The 25,677-nt window shown below is 39.8% G+C and overlaps 2 protein-coding genes across 5 annotated transcripts in view; one reads left to right on the plus strand and one right to left on the minus strand.

The window, feature by feature from the left end:
• Positions 1-923, minus strand: part of LOC114652453 (NACHT, LRR and PYD domains-containing protein 3-like) — a 34,127-nt gene extending 33,204 nt beyond the window's left edge. The window contains exon 1 of the mRNA XM_051927392.1: positions 335-923. Within this exon, the coding sequence (XP_051783352.1) occupies positions 335-596 (262 nt within the window). The 5' untranslated portion in view covers positions 597-923. The remainder of the gene's footprint in view (positions 1-334) is intronic.
• Positions 924-5,645: 4,722 nt separating this feature from the next.
• LOC114651559 (NACHT, LRR and PYD domains-containing protein 3-like) overlaps positions 5,646-25,677 on the plus strand; it is a 40,808-nt gene continuing 20,776 nt past the window's right edge. For all 4 annotated transcript variants that reach the window (XR_007934887.1, XM_028801369.2, XM_051927394.1 and 1 more), the window contains exons 1-5: positions 5,646-5,774; positions 12,729-12,989; positions 15,366-15,401; positions 17,534-19,217; positions 23,384-23,539. Coding sequence is in view for 3 of the 4 variants with exons in the window: in XM_028801369.2 (XP_028657202.1) it covers positions 12,731-12,989; positions 15,366-15,401; positions 17,534-19,217; positions 23,384-23,539 (2,135 nt within the window). In the remaining variant the exon portion in view is untranslated. The remainder of the gene's footprint in view (positions 5,775-12,728; positions 12,990-15,365; positions 15,402-17,533; positions 19,218-23,383; positions 23,540-25,677) is intronic.

Genomic DNA, 25,677 nt, shown 5'->3' on the forward strand with positions numbered 1-25,677 from the left:
GCCAGATCTTATTGTCTTGTGGCAAACCCCTAGCAGTTCACCAAAGTGCAAATCTTTGAAGTAAGATGTTTTGTAGTATGAGACCACGGCAGTTCAGGATGGTTCCATCTAGGCTCAGTTGGTGGAAAAGCGGTACCACCCCCTTTAACACGTGGGTACCCTGTGACACACAGTGTTTCAAATGGACAATAATCCTTTTTTTTTTTCAAAACTTATAATAAGGAAAACTAATTTTTCTTTTTTTGATTTGCTACATGTTTCAAACGTTAATCAAGCTATGTCTGCTGTTTCCTTTAAATGTTCACATTTCCACTCTGCTGAAATTGTGACTTACCTTCAAAGCTCTTCACCAGATCCCTCCTTCCAATTGCCTCTAACGCATCCAAAGCCACATCTTTAGTTTTTTCTCCATAATAACCAATCATGAGGTGTACAATTTCCCAAGTCTCATTCCCTGCTTTCTCAAACAGGCCTTTTGGGATGTGTGCACACTGGTGTCTCTGCTCTGCTGACTCTATTCTAAACACAAAGCGCTTCAGCTCTTGTGTCCTCAGCTCCTCTAACACACTTGAAAGGTCCTCTCTAAGCCTCTCCATTTTTAGAGATGAATTAGCAAAAAGTACAGTATTAGCCTCTCAGATGTCTTCAATCTCTCTTCCAAAATTCAAAAAGAAGTAAGTCCGTCTGATACAGCTGATGCAGCAGAGCCACTCCAGTGCAGAAAAAAAACAGAACATGCAGAATCAACTCCTTAAGCTGTGCCCATATCACCTCACTCTATATAAACATGAACAGTGCTGCATACTCTATACAGAGTAAATCCTAGGTGTATTAGGAAAATGACCTAATACAGTATAAACCACCACTGTATGGAAAATGTCTGTCTCTTTGCAGCCAGAAATGCATTGTTCAGTACAAGTTAGTCCTGAGGACTCTTCTGATAGGCAGGTGCACAGTTGGCAAGCAGAAAGGGTGACCTTCGGACTTCTGCAATTTCAGCACACTTTACAGCAATAACAGGCCGTGACCAGCACTGGGGAAGATTTATGAATAAGTAAAATTAGATAAGAGTATTTGCAGATAGCCCCACTGCCGCTGCATCATTCACTTCCATGGATGAAGTGAAAGGCACAACATGTTTTTCTAATTCTCCTAAAACACACAGTTCAGAACTGCTTCAGGTGCTCTTCCAGAGGTCTTTGAGAGGCATGTTACTTTGTACCTGGTGGCTGACACTCCTCAAGACCAGCAGCTGAGTTGACATCTCATCCAAAATCTTTAATGATTCATGGAGGACAATATTTTTATTTATATTATTTTATGTATATTTAGAATATTTTCTTCTTCTTTTCATTGTTACTTGCCAACAATGCTGATTGCTAACTTATGACATCAACAAAGTCCTTAAAAGGAATGCGGTGCTTGTATTTTCTTAGTAAAACAAAGCATACTTCTTTGTAATAATAATAATAATAATTTTATTTATATAGCACCTTTCCCATGCTCAAGCCACTTAAATAGACTGTAGATTATCTAGAGCCATATTTCTTAAACTGTGGGTCGTGATCCTGTGATATCTGAACTTTGGTCACACTGAGTCGTGAATTGCAACAGTATCAAATGAGAAAGGGGTCGCAAACATTTGCTTACAAGGGAAAAATAATCCCCCAATATGACAATCGTTGGCGATTCTCCAAGGGAGACCCCACCCACATCTGGACTACTGTCAGTGGTGATCTTTGAAGGGTGCTGATCGATGATGCGGTTGTTTTGGGTTAAAAAGAAGAAAAAAAAAATTGTAAAAACATTAATATCACTGAAAATTAGTAAAACATTTATAGATATTTCCCTTTACTTTTTATGATTTTGTAAACAACTTACACATTGAAATGTGTTTATATTGTCTTTTACTATCACAGCCAAATTATTTGAAATAAAAGTGCAGTTTTAAGTAAAATAACAATGAGAATGATGCACTGTTTGAAAACCGCCATGCCACTATTATGTAAAAGCACAACTTTACTGCCAGAACCGCGATGCACAACCAGTCATTACGCTCTCATAGTGATGCTATATCTACTTGTATCTCTATGCTCTCAGTGTGTTTCTGCTGTTTTTTTGAAAATATTGTACATTTTTTTATGTTAATAAACAATTTTGCTTTGCGCCCCTTCCCCCACCACACCACAACACATATAACTACAGTATATGTAGGGAAGTTTGATGCATACATTTATTGACGGATTTTGATGAAACTTGATATCTGAGTTCCAAATATGGTCCTTTGAAGCTAATTAGATTTTGATTAAGCCTGATAGAGCATAAAGCCAAAGCTAAAGACTTTAGTGTTAGGATACTGTCTGCTTTTTCCACTATGAAGTTTTGTGTTTTAGGATAGTCAGTTTGTATTCTCTTATCTCCCAGTATAAGATTCCTTTCTACCCCTTCACTTTTATTATTGTCTGACACAAATTAGTGTAATTGGCCATTCATACCATCTCCTTCTTATTTCTTGAGATCATACCTCATTTGGAAGCCAATGAATCTATTTTTCTACAAATATATATATTTATTGTTTTTTTATTTTATTATGGTTCAGTTTCTTGGAGATATTTGGAAATTCAGAGTTTACAATTTGTTTCATTGTGTATTTTTTGCATATACAGTATATATTTTTTCTTTCCATTGACACCAATCCCAGCCCACCGCAGGGCGTGCACGCACACACACTCACACCAAGCACTAGGGACAATTTAGAATCGCCAATGCACCTAACCTGCATGTCTTTTGGACTGTGGGAGGAAACCGGAGCGCCCGGAGGAAACCCACGCAGACACGGGGAGAACATGCAAACTCCACGCAGGGAGGACCCGGGAAGCAAACCCACTGCGCCACCTGGCCGCCCCTCAAAAAATGTATGTGCAATAATTCTGAGACTCGACGTTCCTGTTTCATGGATCCAGGATACTGGGTCTGACTTTACTATCAGGTTTTGAATGCTCTCCCTGTGCTTGTACAGTATGCATTTTTCTTCCACATTCTCAAAGATGTGCAAGTTCATGTCAAAGAGGCAGTTTATCAAAGCCCTGTCAAAAGATGGAGCCGGTTTTATATATGTGTATGTGGCTAAATTGAAAGAAGGCATTTTTGCCAGACCTGATATTAGAAAACTGGTTTTCTGGTGCAGAATTTGATGCTTTAAAGAACATTCTGTAACAAGAACCTTAGTTATCATTTCAAGAAATAATTTCTAAATTTTTAAGTAACAAACAAAATCCAAATTATAAACAAAATTGTGAAAAAAGTATTAGTCATGTTTTATAGACATGAGTTTGGAATTATTCCTTGAGAATCCTGATTGGTGAGTGAAGAGAAGTGTGAAAGATGAAAACAGGATATCAAGGACATGGAAAGAAGGTGCCAGGGATGTTGGGTTGTCAGTATGATGGTGCACTGCTGATGAATATTTCATTGGGACATGCCAGAAAAACGAAACAATTAAGGAGGGATTAAAACTACAGAAGTTCTGTATTAGTCAATGAACAGGGATGGTTTTCTTTGCAAACATCATACCATATTCTAAGCCAGCTCAATCCTCAGAAAAGCCATGGGGGACTGTAGCCTATTCCAGAAAGCATAGGGTGCCAGTCCACTACAGGGTGAACACACTCACTCATACACAGACACACTCGGGCCAAATTAGTGTCACCAATCCATCTTACCTGCATGTCTATGGACTGTGAGAGGAAACTGGAGTAACCAGGGGAAGCCCACACAGACATGGGGATAGCATGCAAACTCCACCAGGGAAAGCCTGTGGTGCAAACCTTGGCTTCCTTAGTGTGAAGCAGCAGCACTAGCTTTGTGCCACCTCTTCTTTATGTATGTGTTTCAAACATTAGACTGATTTAAAATTTTCATGGTAAATTGATTTAGAACAATATTGCAAGCATGAATAAATTGTGCAATTTGTTAAATTTTAAATGCATTTCTTTTCAATTTAGTGATTAATTGTGACGTGATGGAAATATTCTAATTATAATTTTGTGTTCATGAATGGAAATAAAACTACTTACAATTATATTGATGATTATTGTTATTAATAATAACCCAGCCACAGAGGAGGCACAAACTAGTGTGTTTCTTCGTGCCGGTCCTAAGCCCGGATAAATGGGGAGGGTTACGTCAGGATGGGCATCCAGTGTAAAATTTTGCCAAATCCATATGCGGACCTCTCAGGGTTGGTAGCGAGATCCTGCCTCAAGTGGAGGAGTTCAAGTATCTCGGGGTCTTGTTCACGAGTGAGGGAAGAATGGAGCGTGAGATCGACAGGCGGATCGGTGCGGCGTCCGCAGTGATGTGGGCTCTGCATCGGTCTGTCGTGGTGAAAAAGGAGCTGAGCCGCAAGGCGAAGCTCTCAATTTACCAGTCGATCTATGTTCCTACCCTCACCTATGGTCATGAACTATGGGTAGTGACCGAAAGAACGAGATCGCGAATACAAGCGGCTGAAATGAGTTTCCTCCGCAGGGTGTCTGGGCTTTCCCTTAACGATAGAGTGAGAAGTTCAGTCATCCGGGAGGGGCTCAGAGTAGAGCCGCTGCTCCTCCGCATCGAGAGGATTCAGATGGCATGCTGATCAGATGGCTCGGGCATCTGATCAGCATGCCTCCTGGACGCCTCCCTGGTGAGGTGTTCCGGGCACGTCTAACCGGGAGGAGGCCCCGGGGAAGACCCAGGACACGCTGGAGGAACTATGTCTCTCGGCTGGCCTGGGAAGTTCCGCCTTGGGATTATCCCGGAAGAGCTAGAAGAAGTGGCCGGGGAGAGGGAAGTCTGGGCATCTCTGCTCAAGCTGCTGCCCCCGCGACCCGACCTCGGATAAGCGGAAGAGGATGGATGGATGGATGGATGGCATATGCGGACAGATGATCCGCTGTGTCAACCCCAACAGGGAGCAGCCGAAAGAAGGAGAAGAAGAATATTATTAATAATAATAATAATAATAATAATACAAGTTATGTATATAGCGCCTTTCCCATGCTCAAGGCACTAATTAGTTTAATTTTGCAGAGGCGTGTAATTATTTTAATATGTACAGCACACTTACATATTTCCGTTATTTCAAGATTTTTTTTAAATTGTATTCAGTATTTATTGAGTTTAACATCCATCCATACGTTAAATTCGCTTTAGTCAAAGATCGGGTCAGTTGGAGCGGCGCCGGGGCAGCACAAGAGCCAACTCTGGTCGGGCCGCCGTTCTCGCGCAGCACACGCGGACTCGCAAACTGCGCCGCACCTAGCAAGCCGAGTCCTGCAATACAACTTTAAGAAGAAGAAAAACTAAAAGGCCGTAAAATTTTTACGGCCGTGTTCCAAGTCCGTAAAATTTTGTAGTCCGGGTTTAACGTGTCTGAAATAAACACGTTGCATTATTTATAATTAAAACCATAAATAATTCGTCATATTATGCATATGATGGTTTAAGGGTCTGTTCTAATGTGGCCATGAAAAAGAAAGCATGGGGGAAATCTGTTGTGTACTGAATGAGAATTTCAAAGTGAATGAAAACTGACGGAAAAGTTTCTGCAGCCAGCTTACGCAGCCAAACTTCCGTCTTAACCTCGGCACCGACATTTTTTTTGTTGTTTTCCGTCTTAATAGACGGGTGTTTTCAACGGCGGCTCTGGGAAAGCCCCATAGATTTCTGCTGGTCCCTTCAATGAACTGCTGTTTTGTTGCTGTGCACTTCTTGATGACTATACCTCGGAGGTACGAACATTTCCTTTTAAAATCTGAACGATCCTGCAGTCCGTTTGACAGTTTCGCCATTTCCGTATTTATACCTATCAGGTATAGTGCAGTCGGGACCGTAGTGCGAGTTAACCTGCAAAAGGGTATTTTGTTTTTTTTAACCATTCTAGATCGACAAATGTGTTATTTAAGTATATATGCAAGTTTTGAAGTAATATCCGTCCATCGTTACCACTTACACGATCGATCAGGGTTCCCTTCCAAGCTTTGCCAAACAGTTTTTTTTAACCATTCTAGATCGACAAATGTGTTATTTAAGTATATATGCAAATTTTGAAGTAATATCCGTCCACCGTTAACCACTTACACGATCGATCAGGGTTCGTACCCTTCCAAGCTTTGCCAAACATACAGACTCGGTTTTGGAGGAGCCCTTAGTATAACACGTATATCTTTAGCATGCGGGAGGTCAAATCCCACGCAGGCGCGGTAGGCGGCGCAAAATTCTCACAGACACCGATCAAGCGGGACGAGTCTGTTGATTCTTTTAAAAAACAACTGAAAACATTTCTTTTTAAGCAAGCTTTTAATCAGTGTTGAATAGTTGAAGTTTGTTTATTTATTATTTGTATTTTTTTTAATGTTTTGTTTTAACTGTTGTATTTGTACTGTATTTGCTGTTCAGCGCTCTGTGACCTTTTGTCTGTGAAGGGCGCTATATAAATAAACTACTACTACTGCTTCTTGTAATAACATTCACATAAAGTGGTTTTCAAGTTCATTTGTGGAGCACCCCCTGTGGCTGTAATTTGTTTGTTACAAACAGCTTTACTTCTAATTGACTTATGTGTAATTAGCTTGTCTTTCTATTCTTCTACTACTTTGCATTAAAAAGTGCAGTCATGTGAGATTTACATTTGTGAGAAATGTAGTACTAGGGTGTTGTACCGTGTTAGCCATTATGAATGTAGAGAAAAGCCAAGCAAAATGACACCTTTTATTGGCTAACTAGAAAGATTACAATATGCAAGCTTTCGAGGCAACTCAGGCCCCTTCTTCAGGCAAGATGAGAAATGTAGAAATATCCATATTCTTGCCTTAGCTTTAAATGCATAACTGTATTTTGTCATTTTCATATTCATATGGAATTTTGTTCCTTAATTGCTTCCAGCCAATAACAACTAAACATGAGTGGGGATGACACCAGGGTAACACTTTAGATTAAATACTGTAAGATCAATTTTCTGACTCTTATCCAATTATGTAACAAATCCTTAACAAATAACAAGTCCTTACCACTAGAATTACCAGAGTCTACGAAAAAACTCATAGATCTGGCCCGCCTTAAAACCATTCGCACCTCTCCGCCAGCATCCTTTGTCCTCTAAATGTGCCGATAAATACAAGTGGCAAGCAGCCGGCTATTCCATCCCCCCACCGACTTAGAACGTGCACGAGCATCTCCCAGCTCATGCCTTGATTGATTATCTGGGAGTGAAGTGGAGTTAACATTAACTGTCAGTTAATGAGATCGTTATATTTTCATGTGGGATGCTCCTTTTAAAATATTTTTTAACAATTGAGACTGCAATTAACATGAACAAGTGTCCTTATAACTGTTATATTTAAGATCCATAACACAGAGACAGACAGAGCACTGCGTAATAGAGAGACAGACAGGCAGAAAAGTCACTAGATATATAAATAAACAGGGAAGGCACATGTACTGAAAGAAATAAAAGATCAACATGTGCATTGATCCTGCTGCACTGAATAAGCTCACGTGCTCTAACATTCCCCCCCCCCCCCCCGATCTGACTCTAAGTAACAGCACAAGTACAGACGCAAACCAAGTGTATGTGTGTACTGTATAATATTAACAAAAAGAGCAGCTTACTACTGAAAACAGCAAATATAGGAGTGAGTGGGGATCGAACCGGGGACTCTTGATCACACTTGGTCTGTACAGCATCGGTACTTGTGCTGTTTTTTTACAGTCAGATCGGAGGGGGAGTTAGAGAGCATGAGCTTATTCAGTACTGCAGGATCAACGCACATGTTGATCTTTTTTTTCTTTCAGTAATCGCGCCAACATAAATCCACACCTGATCTGATGCTGTTCGTTTTCAAATAATATTGCATTAGTGCGATGATGTTTTCACATATATTGTCTCTTTCTTTCAGGTGTGTAATAGGAACCACAGCATAGAGAGAAGCGTGTACATTGTAACACGTTGTAAATGTAGGAAAGACAATCCTTGCGTGTGTGTGAACAGTTAACATTTGAATCTGATGATTGCATATAGCGCTAAACTTACTGCTCTGTACTATTATATCCTCTGCATATCCTGGAGTACAAAAGAAACAGCATACAGCAACATGTGGGGATTGGCAAGATCGGAGAAAAAAAAACACACAGTCACTGATTACAAACCGCAAGATGTTATGCGAATGAAAACGAATAATATGAATAATGTTGCATACGTGCCATAAAGTTTTCCGAAATGTACTATACAGGTCATAAAACGAATAATTCCAAATATCATATATACCTACATCTGTGTTTTTTTGTTTTTTTGACATCATACACCATAAGGTGCATACTAATTAAGCATAAGCAGGAACAATAAAACTGAATAAAAAAAAATCAAGTGACGGTGAGATACGAAGAAGGCAGATTCGCCAGCGTTTGTGTGTCAGCTTTAATCCCTCCAGATGACAGAATGTCCAGTTCCATTGTCTCAAAACACCACTCCCATCTCCAGTTATTCAATTTCAAATGAAAAATAACAGCGTCAGATCCCTTTGGGGGGAGGTAATATGTATTGTGATCGTGATTTAGAGAGAATAAAAGTTAAAAAAACGGTAACTTTTACAAGTCCTATAAATGCACACCGTGTGTTACAGACGCAAACCAAATGTATGTGTGTACTGTATAATATTAACAAAAGGAGCAGCTCACTACTGAAAATGGCAAATATAGAAGTGAGTGGGGATCGAACCGGGGACTCTTGATTACAAGTTAGCAAATCTTACCGCTATGCCAATGAAGCTGTTGTCTCTTCCTTGAATCTTTTGTGAAAGTGTTTACTTGATCTTTGGATTTCAGGCTTCATATATTATATAGTTTATGCCTACATTTTGTCATTTACTTCTAAAATATGAAAAACATTTCTGTTTTAAAAATGTGTTTACACAGATTACTGTAGAAACAGAACACACATGAAATGTGTGTGTTCCAAATAGCAATCTATTATTTCCACTCTAAAACTCCAGCACTTCAGTCACTCCCAGATAATCATACAAGGAATGAGCTGGGAAAACTTGGTGAACGTTCTGCGGCGGTGGGGGATGGAATAGCCGGCTGCTTGCTGCTCGTGTTAATCGGCACATTTAGAAGACAAAAGACGCTGGCGGAGAGGTGAGAACGGTTTTAAGGTGGGCCGGATCTATGAGTTTTTTCGTAGACTCTGGTAATAATTCTAGTGTTAACAAATTCTTCTTTTGGTCTTAATAATTCTTACGAAGCATCAATAAACTGGTTTTTCATATGTGTAATGTGGCCTGCTAATGTAACTTCACTCTGGAATGATTAGAAGTTGCTCAAGTGAGACAGATTACTTTTGATGTTGCATACTTCAGTGTAAGACCTGTGAATCCTCCATATTGACAAATAATTTTACCAGCAAATCAAAGACTCCTAATATGCCACATTGCATAGGGATGAATGGCCACTTTACTGATTAATTTCAGGTGTTATTAACACCAAAAGAAGCCTTTGTTAAGGTCTTGTTACTGTACAATAGATGATTACTAGATGCATTTCTGGAGTACCTAAACTGAAGTGTTAATGACAGCAGGATAAAAAAATGTTAAAAGAGTGCAGCTACTTCACTGTCATACTGTAGCTACTGAGGTGTTCATTAGTCAAGCACTTCAATGTTCATTTGGCATTTATTACCTTTCATTGCTCTGAATTCCTTTATGTGCTTTGTGTAACTTTGTCATCAGTCAGAATAGTTACTGTGCATCCATTCATGTTCTTAATCTGCTTATCAAGGGTAGGGTCACGGGGTAGCTGGAGCCCATCCCAGTAATTGTTGGTTACAGGGTAGAAATACCACTTGGACAGGTCGCCTGTCCATCACAGGGTAAAACCACACACACACACACACACACACACACACACACACACTCACACATTAGCTTCAATTTATCAACTCCAGTCCACCTAATCTTCCTGTCCTTAGACTGTGTGAGGAGACCCAGGCGGACATGGGAAGAACATGCAAACTCCACATAGAGAGCACCCTGTACGGAAATCGTGGTCTACTTACGGTGAGGCAGCAGTGCTGCCCAGGACAGCTACCATGCAGCTTACTTATTTATTTTCATAAGAAGATCTTTTTCATGACACATTCCTGACTTGAAGACCAGCAAACATGAAAATGAATCTTAATAATCACAGCTTCTAAGTGTAAGATTTGAAGAAAGACAGTTAATCTGCTAATCCCACAGTGGGACTCCTACCAAATTTCTTGACATATAGAAGCAAATGTATACTTTGTATACTTATTTGAATTATATTTTGATCCATCTATATAAACATATCTATCCTTTACATTAAAACCATAACTGCCTAATTTGCTAATTTCTATTGCAGCCACACTCTAACATATGTAATTATTATGCACTTATATTTAAATAAACATAATCAAAATTGATGTCATGTTTTTCTGGGGGCATTCCTGGTAGATCTGAAAACAAGGCAGGAATCAACCCTGAAGCACAGGGCACACTTATTTACCTGAGGTCAATTTAAAATCAGAAATAAACTTGATGTGCATTGCTTGTGCAATACCTTCTAATGCAAAAACATCACTCTGCCATTTCTAGATAGAGCATTAGATCATGGAGAATACACTTTAATGCTGAATTCTGTAAAAATAAAGAAACTAACATCACTGCACCATAAAATGCAACTTACTTAACTCTTTCAAGGCTGATGTTGACTTTTGTAGGAATTCAGGGGTAGATGATGTCAATCGGCTATAAACTGTGACAAAACTCACCCTTACTTTTTAGTTTGACTCTCTGCTTGAAGGAAAGTTCCGTAGCTTTGTTGATTTGACCTCAATTCCCTACATGTGCATGAGTAGCGAAGATTAGATAGCCTCTAAAATGGCATCAACATCTGGCAAAACTAAAGCAAATGTGAAAAGCAAAATACTCCATGGACATTTTACATATTATCGTTGAATTGGACTCTTGACCTTTCGAAATCTGAGTTTGATGAAAGTGATCTGGAGATGGATATTGAAAACGAAAGTGAGGTACCAGCATCGGCCTATTGGTCCCCAGCTGATTGTGGTGCTGAACACATTCTTGTAGATGATACACTTACAGCAGCGTTTGCCTAGGCGGACCACCACTTACGATGACAAGAGGTACAAACTATATTGTGTCACACTGCGACTGCCACTGTCTCATACCTGCTGTGCGAAGACAGAGAGGTAGGCAGGCCCGCCGTGTATTCCTGCTGGCCATCAATTCGCCCCCACGCAGCCACTGCCACCAGAGATGCTGAACAGGCACCAACAGCAGCCACAACGTGTAGCAACAGATGTTTTATGTTGATTTATATGTGAAACCTGTGCATCGTGTGCTTTTCAGAAAATTGAGTTTTTTGGAAATATTTTCAGCTCTCAAAAAGTTAATATAATGTTGATTCAAATAAAGAAATCCATTTTAAATTTAATACATTTACCTGGTTTCAATATTACCACTATATATTACTCATTAAGTTTTAATCTCTTTGGTCATTAGTATTAGTTCATATATTATTATTTTTAGCAATATTTTACATTAATGCATAAGTACCACCGTTGGCTGGACACAGTATACTGAGTGTTCATAATATTAGAATATTGGAATGTTATTATATTCTTGTATTCTAGCTGTACTTTTTTTAACTCATTAGGAAGTAGTAACTTTACTATTGCATGTCTGTTAGCTTTTCATTATTACAGGGGGTCCGATTGAGACTGCTTGTTTCTGCCTTAGATGACCCAGATTCTAAAATGTTGGCTCTTAGTCTCATTTCTAAAGGTCAGATGGGCCAACGGGATAACTATTCTTATTTACTTCTTTATTTGGATGGCAAAAATCCCATCACCACCTCCTCACGGTGCCAGCTATAAACAAGGACCCATGGGGACTTGGCCAATGGTGAGGATCCTCTGTGTCAGGCAGAGTGACACGTTGATTGGAGTGTTATTTTGTCACATCGATTGATTTGACTGGTTGCACTGTTGGGTATACAAAATATTTCAACAGGTAAATGCAAGCAGTAGAAAATATTATTTTACAAGCAAAACACAAACCCTTCAACTAAAAAGGATAAAAACATATGTTATTAAGAAATATGATTGGTAAAGTAAACTTTATTAGTTGGAATGTCAATCTGAGTGATAGCACAAACAGGGTAGTCTTACTTTCAAAGGAAGCTGGGACTAAAAGACTAGTCAGAGGAGGAGGACGAGGAGGAGGAGGCGGCTGGGAGCATGCGCTGATTACAACGTGTTACCGCACCCACCACACAGATTGAAACCAAGTGCAGCGGGTGACACCTCAGCACCACAATAAACAGTGTGAGGTTTTTTTTACGGTGGCTGGAGTGCCACTCCTGCCACCAACCACCAGTTTTCCCTGAAAGTTGGAGGACCTGCTTGCAGATCTGGATGCAGATTAACGTCATACCCAGTATGGAGAAATTGCAGGTTAAGGGCCTTGCTCATGGGCCCAAAGCAGGGTAGAAAAGCTAACAGTATAGGAGTGAATTGACTTTAATGTGGGGTCACCAACTTAAACTGAGAAGAATCCTTTAGAAGAAACATAGAGAACAGTGCTCTATTGTAGGCTGTTGACATATCAAGCTTATTAATTAATGCTACATGATTTATTCTGTTGTAGAAATGGAAGAAGAGAAAGCTAACCTTAAGCGATTATTGGAAAATCTGACATCAGCTGATATGAAGAATTTTGTATTTAACCTGGAGCCAGCAGCGAAGAAGTATAAATGTAATAAAATCCCATTAGGCCTACTGGAGAATACTCAAAATGAAGCTTGGGAGATTGCCAGGCTCATGATTGGTCATTATGGGGGACAAGCTAAAGATATGGCTGTGGATATCTTAAACCACATTGGTAGGAAGGATCTCATACCCTTTGAAGGTAAGCATCAATTGTAGGGGAAAGGTGGAGTACAAGTGAGAGATATTGAAGCCATTACTAGCATCTTCAGGAACAAAATAAGAGCCATCCATGAAATGAATGCCATTGCAGGGTAAACTCAGTCTTTAAGTCTTCTTAACCTAAAATTCATATCTTTGGAATGTGTAAGAAACCAGGATTAAGAATCACATCCACACAGAGTATTTGAGTCAGAAGTTATATCAAAATCCTTAGAGCTGTGAGACAATGCCATCCTTCTACCTGGTTTATATGTTAGCATAATACGTTTTCATAAAAATGCAATTCAGATTATGTGACACATAATATTTATCAAGTTAGCAAATATATGCATGAATTTATGGAGTCATCAGATGCTTTAGGGGGCTTAGGTAATTGATTTGAAAGTTGGAATATTGTACATTTTTAGCTACTTCACTGGAGAGTCATTTATCAGATTTTTTTAAATTTATCATTTTTGTAACAAGAGTATGTGAAAGATGCCCGGACAAAGACAGACACGACACCAGATATTATCAAACACACACGTTTAATCCTGCTTTTATCACTATGCAGTCCTTTGCACCTCACACAGTGCACAACCCACCATCACTATTGCTCTCAGTCCTCTCCTTCTTTCTCCCTCTCTTCTTGTGTTTCTGCCCCCCTCACTCCTCCACACACAAGCTCTGTTCTCTTCCACCCGACTCCGGCTCCTCTAATGGAGTGAGGCGGCCCCTTTTATAATGCCCCGGATCTGACGATCTTCCAGCAGCACTTCCTGGTGTGGCGGAAGTGCCGCATGAGCACCCGGAAGCACTCCAGGTGTGCCTGGAATTTCAACCGGCAGCACTTCCTAGTGTGGCGGATGTGCTGCAATCTAGGGCTCCTCAATCCTCCGGGCGCCCCCTGGTGGTGGCCACAGGCCCAAACAGGGTTGAGCTTTTAAGATCTGATCCCATAGCCCCCATGCAGACCAGGGCGGCTGCCCTCTCATGGTCCAGGGGAGGTATTGTCCTTCCAAGCATCCCGGCTGGTCAGGATTCGAAGCCATCTGCCACAAGTAATAGAATGCAATTCCATGTGTTAATGGGCTACATTAAATACATGCTTTTTGACAGTACTGTACAATATCATGTACTCAAAAATGTAGCACAGATATAGGCACAAAATTTTTTTTTCCATTTTGAATGCCTCTTTACTTTAGAAGGCTTGATTTCTTTGAGGACAGACACCTAGTTGCTTAAAAATCAAGTATAACATGAGTCAGAATATGAAGGATCTGATGTGATTTTATTTGGAGATATAGAGGTCCAAAGTTGCTTGATAGCACAAAAGAATTTTTTATACAGTTTTCAGTAAGGCATAATTGGCAAATAGGCAACTGTAATCCAACTGTTAAAGACATCTAATGTACACAACAAACCCTGGCAATTTCATGCATCTAACAGTAACAGTTTAAAAGTTATGAGTTATGGAACATTGCCTTTTTTAGTAGCACTCATTTTTTTTTATTAACATAAGGGCCTCACACCCTTTTTAAATCTCAGAAACCAATACAGATATAAGTCTAAAATTTTACGCACTAGTTATTGGGTACAATGACAGTATTTTCAGCAAGTACTAAGCAAATTGTAGATGATTAGTGAGGAGGCTTCTGTTAATTCCACTTGGAGTGACTCTGCTGTCAACTGTTTTGAGGAGATATACAAGCAAGAATTTAATTCTGCTGTATATATTATGTACTATGTACACATGGCAATAAACTTTACTTGAATTTCAAGTTGCTTTAGAAATCGCAAAACAGTAATTTTAAGCCTAATTGTCTTACTAATTATGAAGGGTATTGTATGCATTTTTAGGGCAGTATGGTGGGCCGACGGTTACTGTTGGTGACACATGAATCCATCACCCTGAATTTAAATGACACACCAGGTCCAGGTTTTTTACCAGGTTGTCCATTTTTCCATCCACAGAGGCATACAGGTTAGATGACTTGGCAATTCCAAACTGGACTTATATAAGTGTGAAAGGGGGAGCATCTACAAGTAGGCCCTACGATGGACTGGCATCCCATCCAGGGCTGGTTACTGCCTTGCAAAAATGTTGCTGATGTAGGCCCCACTTAGATGCAGCGAAGGATTAAGCGGGGTGGAGAATCTACATTGTGTTATGTTACTGTGTGTATTAATTTATGACAAACATTATTCTCCTATTGCATATGTTTCTGCAATATGTGCTTCTATTGAACATCAACTTGTAACGGCTTTAGATGCTGTTTAGAGAAACTACAGACCTTTTTCAGTATTTCTTCTAATTTTTCTATCTTTGTCAGTTATTCATTATTTATCAATATGATGATTTTACATTTTCTTTTAGGGCCATGTGCAGTGTCTGCAGGAAGAACGACAGTTGGTATGTAGTCCATTTAATCCATGTTCAGAAATATGAAATGCTTTGTAAGTTTGCATGCAGTATTTGAAACCTTTCTCTACAAATTAATTGCAGGCAACTCCGCAGGTGAGGGTGCAGACTTCCAGTTGGTAATTTTCAATACAGCAATACTTTGGAGAAACTGAGAGAAAGAGAGAGAGAACAAAGATTAAAATGTTTTAGACTAGCAGGGCATGTCTGCCATCAGTGATCAATGATTCTTTGAGCAATGTCTTGTTTGTTATTGTCCGTTGAACTCATCACTAATGTGGTGTAACTGATGGCCAGGACGGCTTGGAAGGGAATGATGGGGGAAGGCGGCTTTTTTAGGGCACTGCCTCCCCCAAGACTCTAGATGGCAGCTTCCCTGCTTTACAACGGTGCCCCAGATTCCCACAGGGCACCATGGGACTTGTAGTTATCCGCCTGACCCGGAAGTGTTGGCAGGCCATGTGAGCGTAAGAGCAGAAGTACTTCCATGTTAGCCAATATAAAAAGGACCACTTTGAACTTAGTCAGTGAACCAGAGTCGGTTGGAAGGTGGACAAGGCTTGCTGGAAGGTGTTGAGGAGAAAAGAAGGAAGGAAAGAAAGAAAGAGAGAGAGGGAGAGAGAAAAAAACTAATTTGTGTGCTTTATTGCCCATTTACCTGTGGCTGTGGTGATGGAGAGCACTGTGAAGAATTTAATAAAACAGTCTTGGAGTTTTTAACTTGTGTCTGTCTGTTGGGTTTGAGGAGCAACAGTGCCCTCTAGCATCCACAGTGGATGTGATAAACCTGGTGGGTGGCATTGTAGTTACTGTATCTGCTTTGTTCCATGACATTTTAGCTTCAAAGAAGTTTATTTAACAAGATCTTATTGACTTGAGCTGTCAAAATTTAAAGAATTCTGATATTTCAAAAACAAGGATAAAAGTGGCATTTGATTGAAGGTGGTGGTAGAACTGTGATATTAGCATAGACTATCATGTCTGTAATAGCATTTTGATTTTAAGACTTTTTGGATCACTTCAAAACTTGGAATGTTTGGAAGAAATCCTAATTATTCGTGATTGTTATTTTTATTGTAAGCAACAGTTAAAGAAACACTTTGGGTAGTTATACTTTCAGCCCAACATAGCCCACCAATCCTGTGTGTCTAATTTCTCCAAAGTAACATCAAGTCATGTTTAGAATGTCCCTAAAATCCTACTCTCTACCACATTATTTGGAAATGTATTCCATGTGTCTAAGGTTCTATGTGTGAGGAAAAAAGTTTTAGCATTTGTACACACTTTACGCTTTAAAGGTGAATAACTGTGTCACCATGTTCCTCGTGAACTCATTTTAAAATTAGGGCCTGGATCTACTGTACTAATCCCTTTCATAATTTTAAAAACTTCAATCATGTCATCTCTTAATCTCTGTTTGCTTAAACTAAAAAGGTTAAGGTCTTTTAATCTTTCCTTACATGGGCTTGTCCTCCTTTGTGCACATTGACATTTTTTGGCATAGATACTCAACAATGAAGAGCAACCTTTATGGAATTGAGTGTTGTGAAAATCCTGCTTTAGACTGTGTACAGCACAATGTATGAAGTCCAATAATGGATATTATTGTGCTTTTATATTCATCTAAATAAACAGTACTTGTTCATAGTTATGGGCGGCACGGTGGCGCAGTGGGTAGCGCTGCTGCCTCACAGTTGGGTGACCTGGAGACCCGGGTTCGCTTCCCGGGTCCTCCCTGTGTGGAGTCTGCATGTTCTCCCCGTGTCTGCGTGGGTTTCCTCTGGGCGCTCCAGTTTCCTCCCACAGTCCAAAGACATGCAGGTTAGGTGGATTGGCGATTCTAAATTGGCCCTAGTGTGTGATTGGTGTGTGGGTGTGTTTGTGTGTGTCCTGTGGTGGGTTGGCACCCTGCCCGGGATTGATTCGTGCCCTGTGTTGGCTGGGATTGGCTCCAGCAGACCCCCGTGACCCTGTGTTCGGATTCAGCGGGTTGGAAAATGGATGGATGGATGTTCATAGTTATGTGTGTAATACTTCAATATTTTCTTAATGTGCTACAAATAATGTTTATTTTGCCTGTCATCTTGTAGAATTCTAAATAAACCTCTGTTTTATATTTACAGATTACAAGGATCAGTACAGAAAAGAAATAATGCAAAATTATACATTGATAAGAGAGTATAACTGCCTTCCAGCAGAAAGAGTAGAGTTTAGTTCTCGATACACCAAGCTAACCATCATTAAGAAAAGACAACATTTGGAAGAAAAAAGAAAGGAGTTCCTTGCAAAGGGCGACAATCATTTGCAGCTAATGAGAAAGCACAGGGATTCCAACATTACTGTTGAATGCTTCTTTTCTCCTGTTGAATTCAATAAATGTGACAAAGAGATGAGGACGGTGGTCATTCAGGGCCCAGCAGGAATTGGAAAGACATTCATGGTGCATAAAATTATGCTGGACTGGGCCTCAGGTGAACTGTTCCAAGACAGATTTGATTTTGTGTTCCACCTGCAGTGCAGAGAACTAAGAATAAGTGATCAGGATGGTATAGAGGACTTGATTCTGAAGTGTTCCACTCATTTACAAGGTGGTATAAAGGAAATATTGTCCAAGCCAGAACGTCTCCTTTTCATTTTTGATGGTTTTGATGAGCTCAGTCTTCCTTCCAGTGAAGCCAGTGGAAGAGAGATGAGTGCAGTGATAAGATTACTAAGGAGGAATGAGATGCCTCAGGTGTCACTGCTTATCACAACACGGCCCACTGCTTTGGAATTGCTCGACAGTATGGTACAAATTGATCGTTATGCAGAGATTGTTGGATTTTTAGAAGATGAAATAAAAGAATATTTTTTAAAAAGCTTTCATGAAAAGGAAAAAGCTTGCGGTGCTTTTAACATCATCAAAGGGAATGATGTGGTCCTGTCCATGTGTTTTGTACCTATAGTCTGCTGGATTGTCTGTTCAATGATGAGAGAAAATGATGAAGATGGTGAAGATCTTCTGAAAAATGTGACAACTGCTTCTCAGGTCTTACTTCATTTTTTAAATAAACTGATGGAGCATCATTGTAGCAATTTTAAACAGTCAGACTTTCTCCCAAAAGCCAGTAGACTGGCATTCCATGGAATCCAAGAAGAAAAGAGTTTGTTCACAGAGGCAGAACTCACAAAGTTTGCAATCACTATTTCTGGCACCGAATCAACAATTTTTAGCAAAACCTTTTATAAGAGACACTTGAAGGCTGAAGCTGTGTACCATTTTGTGCATTTAAGTATTCAGGAGCTGTTTGCTGCCTTTTATTGTGCTTCCCAAGCATCGAGTGAAGTGATTAGAAAGCTTCTAATAGACTCTTTGAAACCTGACCATGGCAATCTCATCCATATAATTCATTTCCTGTTTGGTCTCACTAATGTGACATCACAAGAAATTATCAAAGACTTAAAAATTACTTTAAGGAGTGATCTAAGATTAGCACTTGAAAAATGGTTTCCAGAAGCAGCGAAGTGGTACAGAGAAAAATACAAAACATACGCATGGAACTGCAAAGAAAGAAATCCACAGTTCCTCCTGCAGCTTTTGTACTGCCTATATGAGATGCAGGATGCCAAGTATGCTGCAACTGTAATGACAGAGCTTCCTCATTTAGATCTTAATTTATGTCCTTTAAACAAAATTGATTGCATGGTGGTTAAATACTGTGTTGAATGCAGTGAATCCGTGAAAATGCTTGATGTGCGTTACTGCAATTTAGGAGATGAGGAAGTGAAAATTCTTTGGGAAATTCTTCCTAAATGCATTTCGATCAAGTATGTTTTACACCGGGGATAGTTATTTTTTATAAACGTTCACTGTACGTCGTATATTTAATGACTTTTCTGTTGTAGTTTAGAACCAACCCATTGTGAGATCAAATTGGGAGAAGAAGAGTTGGGCAATGGTTAGCACTTCTGCTTCCTGGATCTACTGCCATATGTTTCAGTCCCATGTTCAGTTGCTGTCTGTGTGGAGTTGACATGACCTTTCCCAGACCCAACCCCCATACTCCCCCAATTTTAAACTATCCCTGTATATGAGTGTTGGTGTGTAAATGAGCTGGCCATGAAATACACTAACAACACATTGTAGACTGGTTCCTGTTTTGCAACTGGTACTATCAAAGTAGACATAAGCCATCCCTGATCCAGAATCGGGTTGTGTGGTAAGAGAATCAGTTATCCTCCAACCCGCTAGATCCTAACACAGGGTTACGGGGGTCTACTGGAGCCAATCCCAGTCAACACAGGGCGCAAGGCAGGAAAAATCACCGGGCATGGCGCCAGCCCTCCGCAAGGCCCACACACCAAGCACACACTAGGGACAATTTAGGATCACCAATGCACCTAACCTGTTTGGACTGTGGGAGGGAACCCATGCAGACATGGGGAGAACATGCAAACTCCATGCAGGGAGGACCTGGGAAGTGAACCCAGGTCTCCTTACTGCGAGGCAGCAGCACTACCACTGCACCACCGTGCCGCTGTGGTAAGAGAATGCTATGTAAAATCAAAGTGCAATATGAGGAATTTGTATAATTTAAGAAATACTACAGTATGTGTAGTAATTTCAATTTGAGCAATAAGGTTCTTTCAAGAATGTTGTGTTTTTCATGATTTACCTGAAAGTTCTCCCCCTTTTAAAAGTACTGTGTAATTTTGAGATAATAAGTTAATTTCTATTGACATACTATATGTTTATTTCAGTGACATTGCAGTAACATTTTGTGATCTCTAATATCTAATTCCTAGCTCCAGTAATATTCACAGTGAGCTCAGTTCAGTATTTTTGTCACTCTTATTACTCAGTGCAATGCAGCCATCTAAAAAGTTTTATAGTCATATGCTGCAATAGATATGTTCATGTAAAGAAGCGTAGTAGAGATTGATGGATTTGGGTGTCTTCATTGCATTTTTCAGTTACACAGTAAGTCCCCTACATATAAACCTTCAAGTTATGATCTTTCAAAGATGTGTACATGCAAGTCAAATAAATGAAAAATTATTTGAATAAGTGAAAAAAAAAGATTTTGCAGGAGCGCATAAGTTAATTCACAAGTCTAATGATAGGTGGAGCGCAAAGCCCACGCTATTATTGTTTACATTCTCAATCTCGTGCGTACATCCTCTACAAGTGGTTGTGCTTTTGGCTGTATCTCTGTTTACATTGAGTTAGCATGCTTTATTTCAAGCCCATGGTGTCCAAAATTAAGTGTGTTCAACAAGAACATAGACACAATTGGAAACTCGCTAAGAGTAAGTTCCTCTTTATTCAGTGAACCACATTAACATGCCATAAAAAACCAAGTAGTATGGTGGAGCACAAGCGCAATGGGGACCTTTGGTCGGATCTCATGAACAGCTTCTTCTTGTCAACTTGTCCTAATCGACTCTAATACAAGATCTTCAGATATGAGCATTCCATCAGGAGTACTGTGGGCTTAGTGAGGGCTTTTATTTTGATACACTCAAACTGGAGTTAGCAATGGAAAGACTTTTTTTTGTCCTCATTTCAAAACTTTCTATGAATCTTCACTGCAAACACTTACTGGACATAAATATTAAGTGATGAGCAGTATGTTTTGAGTGATGATGCCATCCAATTGCTCATTTTGTATGTGGCAGCAGGAAGTGGACTTGTCTGCTAATGGTAAGTGAGTCTACTGTACTGAGATCAGCTGATGGAAAACATCCATCCATCCATCGTCCAACCCGCTGAATCCGAACACAGTGTCATGGGGATTTGCTTGAGCCAATCCCAGCCAACACAGGGCACAAGGCAGGGTGCCTACCCACCACAGGACACACACAAACACACCAAGCACACACTAGGGCCAATTTAGAATCGCCAATCCACCTAACCTGCATGTCTTTGAACTGTTGGAGGAAACTGGAGTGCCCGGAGGAAACCCACGCAGATACAGAGAGAACATGCAAACTCCACGCAGGGAGGACCCAGGAAGTGAACCCAGGTCTCCTAACTGCAAGGCAGCAGTGCTACCACTGCGCCACCGTGCCGCCCTGATGGAAAGCAATGGGAATAAAGAATAACTTTCAGTTGGTTGCAGTTAAAATGAACTAGAAATCTGTAACAAAAATACAAATATTAATGCTTAAAAGCACTTTCTTGTGTACTGTACAGTACAAATAGGTTTTCTATAAGAGCTGAGGAGAGATAGGTTAGGTCTGCATACGTAGGCTGCCTGACAGTGTATACAGCAATATCAGCTGACGGAAAGTAATGGAAACAAAAATGAACTTTCTGTTGTTTATTTTTAAAATACACATGAAATCTGTAACAAAATTCAAATATTAAGTTTTAACACTAGAATTACCAGAGCCTACGAAAAAACTCGTAAATCCGTCCCACCTTAAATCGCGTCTTAAATCCGTTTGCACCTCTCCGCTAGAGTCCTTTGTCATCTAAATGTGCTGATAAAAGCTACTAGCAGCCAGCTATTCCATCCCCCCACCGACTTAGAACGAATTTCTCATATCTCATGCCTTGCCTTGATTTGATTATGTGGGATTGAAGTGGAGTTTTAGAGTGGAAATAATATAGTGTTATTTGGAATACACGCATTTCATGTGTGTTCCGTTCCGTTCAGTAGTCTGTGCAAACACATTTTTAAAACAGAAACGTTTTTCATATTCTCATAGTAAATGACAAAATGTAGGCATAAACTATATAACGTATGAAGCCTGAAGTCCATATATCAAAGAAACACTTTCATAAAAGGTACAAATAAGAGAACACGTGCGCTGTTATTCAAAAATATAACTGCACAAAAAAAAAAGCCGCGTTACCATGCCACATTGACACTCTTACTGCAACTGCCACGGTGGTGTAATGGTATCAGCTTCTGACTGCGAATCAGAGGGTGGTGAGTTCGATCTTGCATGGCTCCACTTCGAGAAGTGAACTGCTTGTATTCTTACAATTTTAGAATAACAACATAAGTTTGAGAATGAAAAGTGAATTTAAAAAAAAAAAAAAAAAAAAAAAAAGCTAACCTTTACCAGTATCATAAGTTACACCGGCTGTTACAGACTGAAATCAAACTTATGTTGTTATTCTAAAATTGTAAGAATAAGAGCAGTTCACTTCTCGAAGTGGAGCCATGCAGGATCAAACTCGCCACCCTCTGATTCACAGTCAGAAGCTGATACCATTACACCACCGCGGCGGTTTTAGTAAGAATGTCAATGTGGCATGGTAACGCGGCTTTTTTTTTGTGCAGTTATATTTTTGAATAACAGCGCACGTGTTCTCTTATTTGTACCTTTTATGAAAGTGTTTCTTTGATATATGGACTTCAGGCTTCATACGTTATATAGTTTATGCCTACATTTTGTCATTTACTATGAGAATATGAAAAACGTTTCTGTTTTAAAAATGTGTTTGCACAGACTACTGAACGGAACGGAACACACATGAAATGCGTGTATTCCAAATAACACTATATTATTTCCACTCTAAAACTCCACTTCAATCCCACATAATCAAATCAAGGCAAGGCATGAGTTAGGAGAAATTCGTTCTAAGTCGGTGGGGGGATGGAATAGCTGGCTGCTAGTAGCTTTTGTTTATCAGCACATTTAGATGGCAAAGGACTCTAGCGGAGAGGTGCAAACGGATTTAAGACGCGATTTAAGGTGGGACGGATTTACGAGTTTTTTCGTAGGCTCTGGTAATTCTAGTGTTAAAAGTATTTTCTAATGTACAAATAGCTTTACATATACATGTTTTCTATAGGGGTTGAGGGGTGGCATTGTGTAGACTGGGTGCCTAGGGTAACTTTGCTGGACTTATGAACAAGGTGGACTTGCGAACACATTCTTGGAACGGAACTCGTTTGTATGTAGGAGACTTACTGTAGATGCATTTAGCTACATTGATTACTTTGAAAGTGTAATGGTTTTTTTTTTTTCTTTTTCAGGATAGGTTCTGATAATCTTAGTGAAGAAGGACTGGAATTTCTCTGTGAAAACCTTGTTAGACACCAGCTTTTTCAGCACATAGAACTGAATATAAGTAAAAATGGAAGTCAGTCCAGTTTTGTACTTGAGGCTCCAGCAATCCCCATTAACTGCAGGTAAACCAAGTACAAATTTGCATCATCAATCCCAATCTTTTCTGACTAAGTCTGCTTAGTCTATTAGATGGTTTCGGCCAGTATGACTCTCTGTCTGTAGCTTTGTTTGTTGATACTGACTTCTATTTTTTGGTTCACATTTTTCTTTCTTTGCCTGTTCTGTTTCACGTTCTTTATTTGAACCCCTGCCAACTCCTTTTTTGGATACTGTAGTTTGGATTATGGATGTGTATTATGATAAGAAAAAACAGTTTTACAGTTTGCAATGCCTGCTTCTCTGTCTGTTCACCACAATCTATTTCTTTTGTGTGTGTATGTTTGGATGTACACTCCTCCAGTCTGCACTTGTCTACTGAAGAGCTGGAGCCAGGTGACCGTATTGCGTACTCTCTGGCTTGTGTGAGTTCAGCGAATTGTTATATACAAGACATGGGAGGCACACAGGCAGAGATGAAGAGAAACTGGACTTGACAGGGAAAGGGTGCTGTTGTGGTACCATTCAAGTAGGAAAGAGATTTTATATATCAGGCAAGGGGAGAGAAGTTTGTTTAGGTAGGCCCAATGGGCATACATGATTTTATTTTTCTATTCAAACCTTGTATTCCCCCATTTGATTATTCCTCTCTACACTGTTGTGATGCTCTGTATTTGCTATGGCTGTAGTACTCAAGGATGGTCATGGACCCAAGTTTGGATTCAAGACCTTTTTTCAGTTTTGTCTTGTCTTGGACCCAGGGATATTAGTTCTTGTACTTGGCTGTTGGCCTCGTGATATATATATTTTTTTCATCAAGTCTCAATTGAGTCCATCTGCCTTTTTTGAAGTTTTTTCCCTTTTTTTCAACCCTATCTGTGTGAGTCACGTCCGTGTCAAATTTCCATTAGTACAGGTCGCTTGCTTTGCTTTCTGTACTTTCACTGCAGTAATAGTGTTGTTATAAGTTGTAGTCACATGTATCACATGTATTTGTCATGATTAGTACTCTCATTTTTGTTGTAATAATTTCTTATTGTTCTCTGTCATGGGAACAATTAGCTAGGATCAGTGGTTTATATGTATTTTGTTACTTTGCTTAAGCATATTCTGTACTGTGAGTAGGAATCAGGTCGAGGAGACCCTGGAGAGGTGAAGATATGCTCTAGAGAGGAGATTAATGATGGTCAGTAGGTGAAGGTGGATGAGTTTAAATACGTGGGATCAATAGTACAGAGTAATGGGGTGTGTAGAAAAGAGGTGAATAAGAGAGTGCAGGCAGGATGGAGTGTGTGGAAAAGAGTGTCAGGAGTGATTTGTGACAGACAAGTACCAGCAAGAGTGAAAGGGAAGGTCTACAAGACGGTAGTGAGACCAGCTATGTTACAGGATATGGGTAGGAGACAGTGGTACTGACCAGAAAAAATAGGAACAGAGCTGGAGGAGGTAAAGTTAAAGATGCTAAAATTTGTATTGGGTGTGATGATGATGGACAGGACTAGGAATGAGTACATTAGAGGGGCAGCTCAGGCTAGACAGTCAGACATGTTTAGAGGAGAGATGCTGAGTATATTGGGAAAAGGATGCTAGGGATGGAGTTGCCAGGCAAGAGGAAAGGAAGGAAGGCCTAAGAGGAGGTTTATGGATATGGTGAGAGAGGACATGCAGGTGATGGGAGTGACAGAGCAAGATGTAGAGGACAGGAAGATACGGAACAAGATGATCCATTGAGGCAACCCCTAACGGGAGCAGCCGGAAGAAGAAAAAGCATATTTTGAGAATATTTCTGCTTTAATTGATTATAAAATTTTCTGTCTTCTTCCATTTTTATTTCACTACATTTTCAACCACAAATTACTACTTTTACACCTTGCCTTATTTAAAGTTGCTAGACATTTTAAACCAGAAAAAAAGGGCTAGGTTAATATGCACAATGCTTTACGCAGTCAGTCACCTAAAATCCTCCTTTCCCATTAGTGTGCTCCTCACTGAACTAGTCCACAATTATTGAGGTGTCCATCTTGCAGTGCATGCTACTACTTTAAGCTTCAGTTACTTTTGTAATCATAATACAACACCTAAACTGCAGTATTCTCTGCACAATACCACGATTGAGATTGAAGTATTTACAAGTGATTCTGCCACAAATCTTCCTTTTTTAAAC

This window comes from Erpetoichthys calabaricus, chromosome 5, assembly GCF_900747795.2.
Source record: "Erpetoichthys calabaricus chromosome 5, fErpCal1.3, whole genome shotgun sequence".
Classification (NCBI taxonomy): Eukaryota; Metazoa; Chordata; class Cladistia; order Polypteriformes; family Polypteridae; genus Erpetoichthys; species Erpetoichthys calabaricus.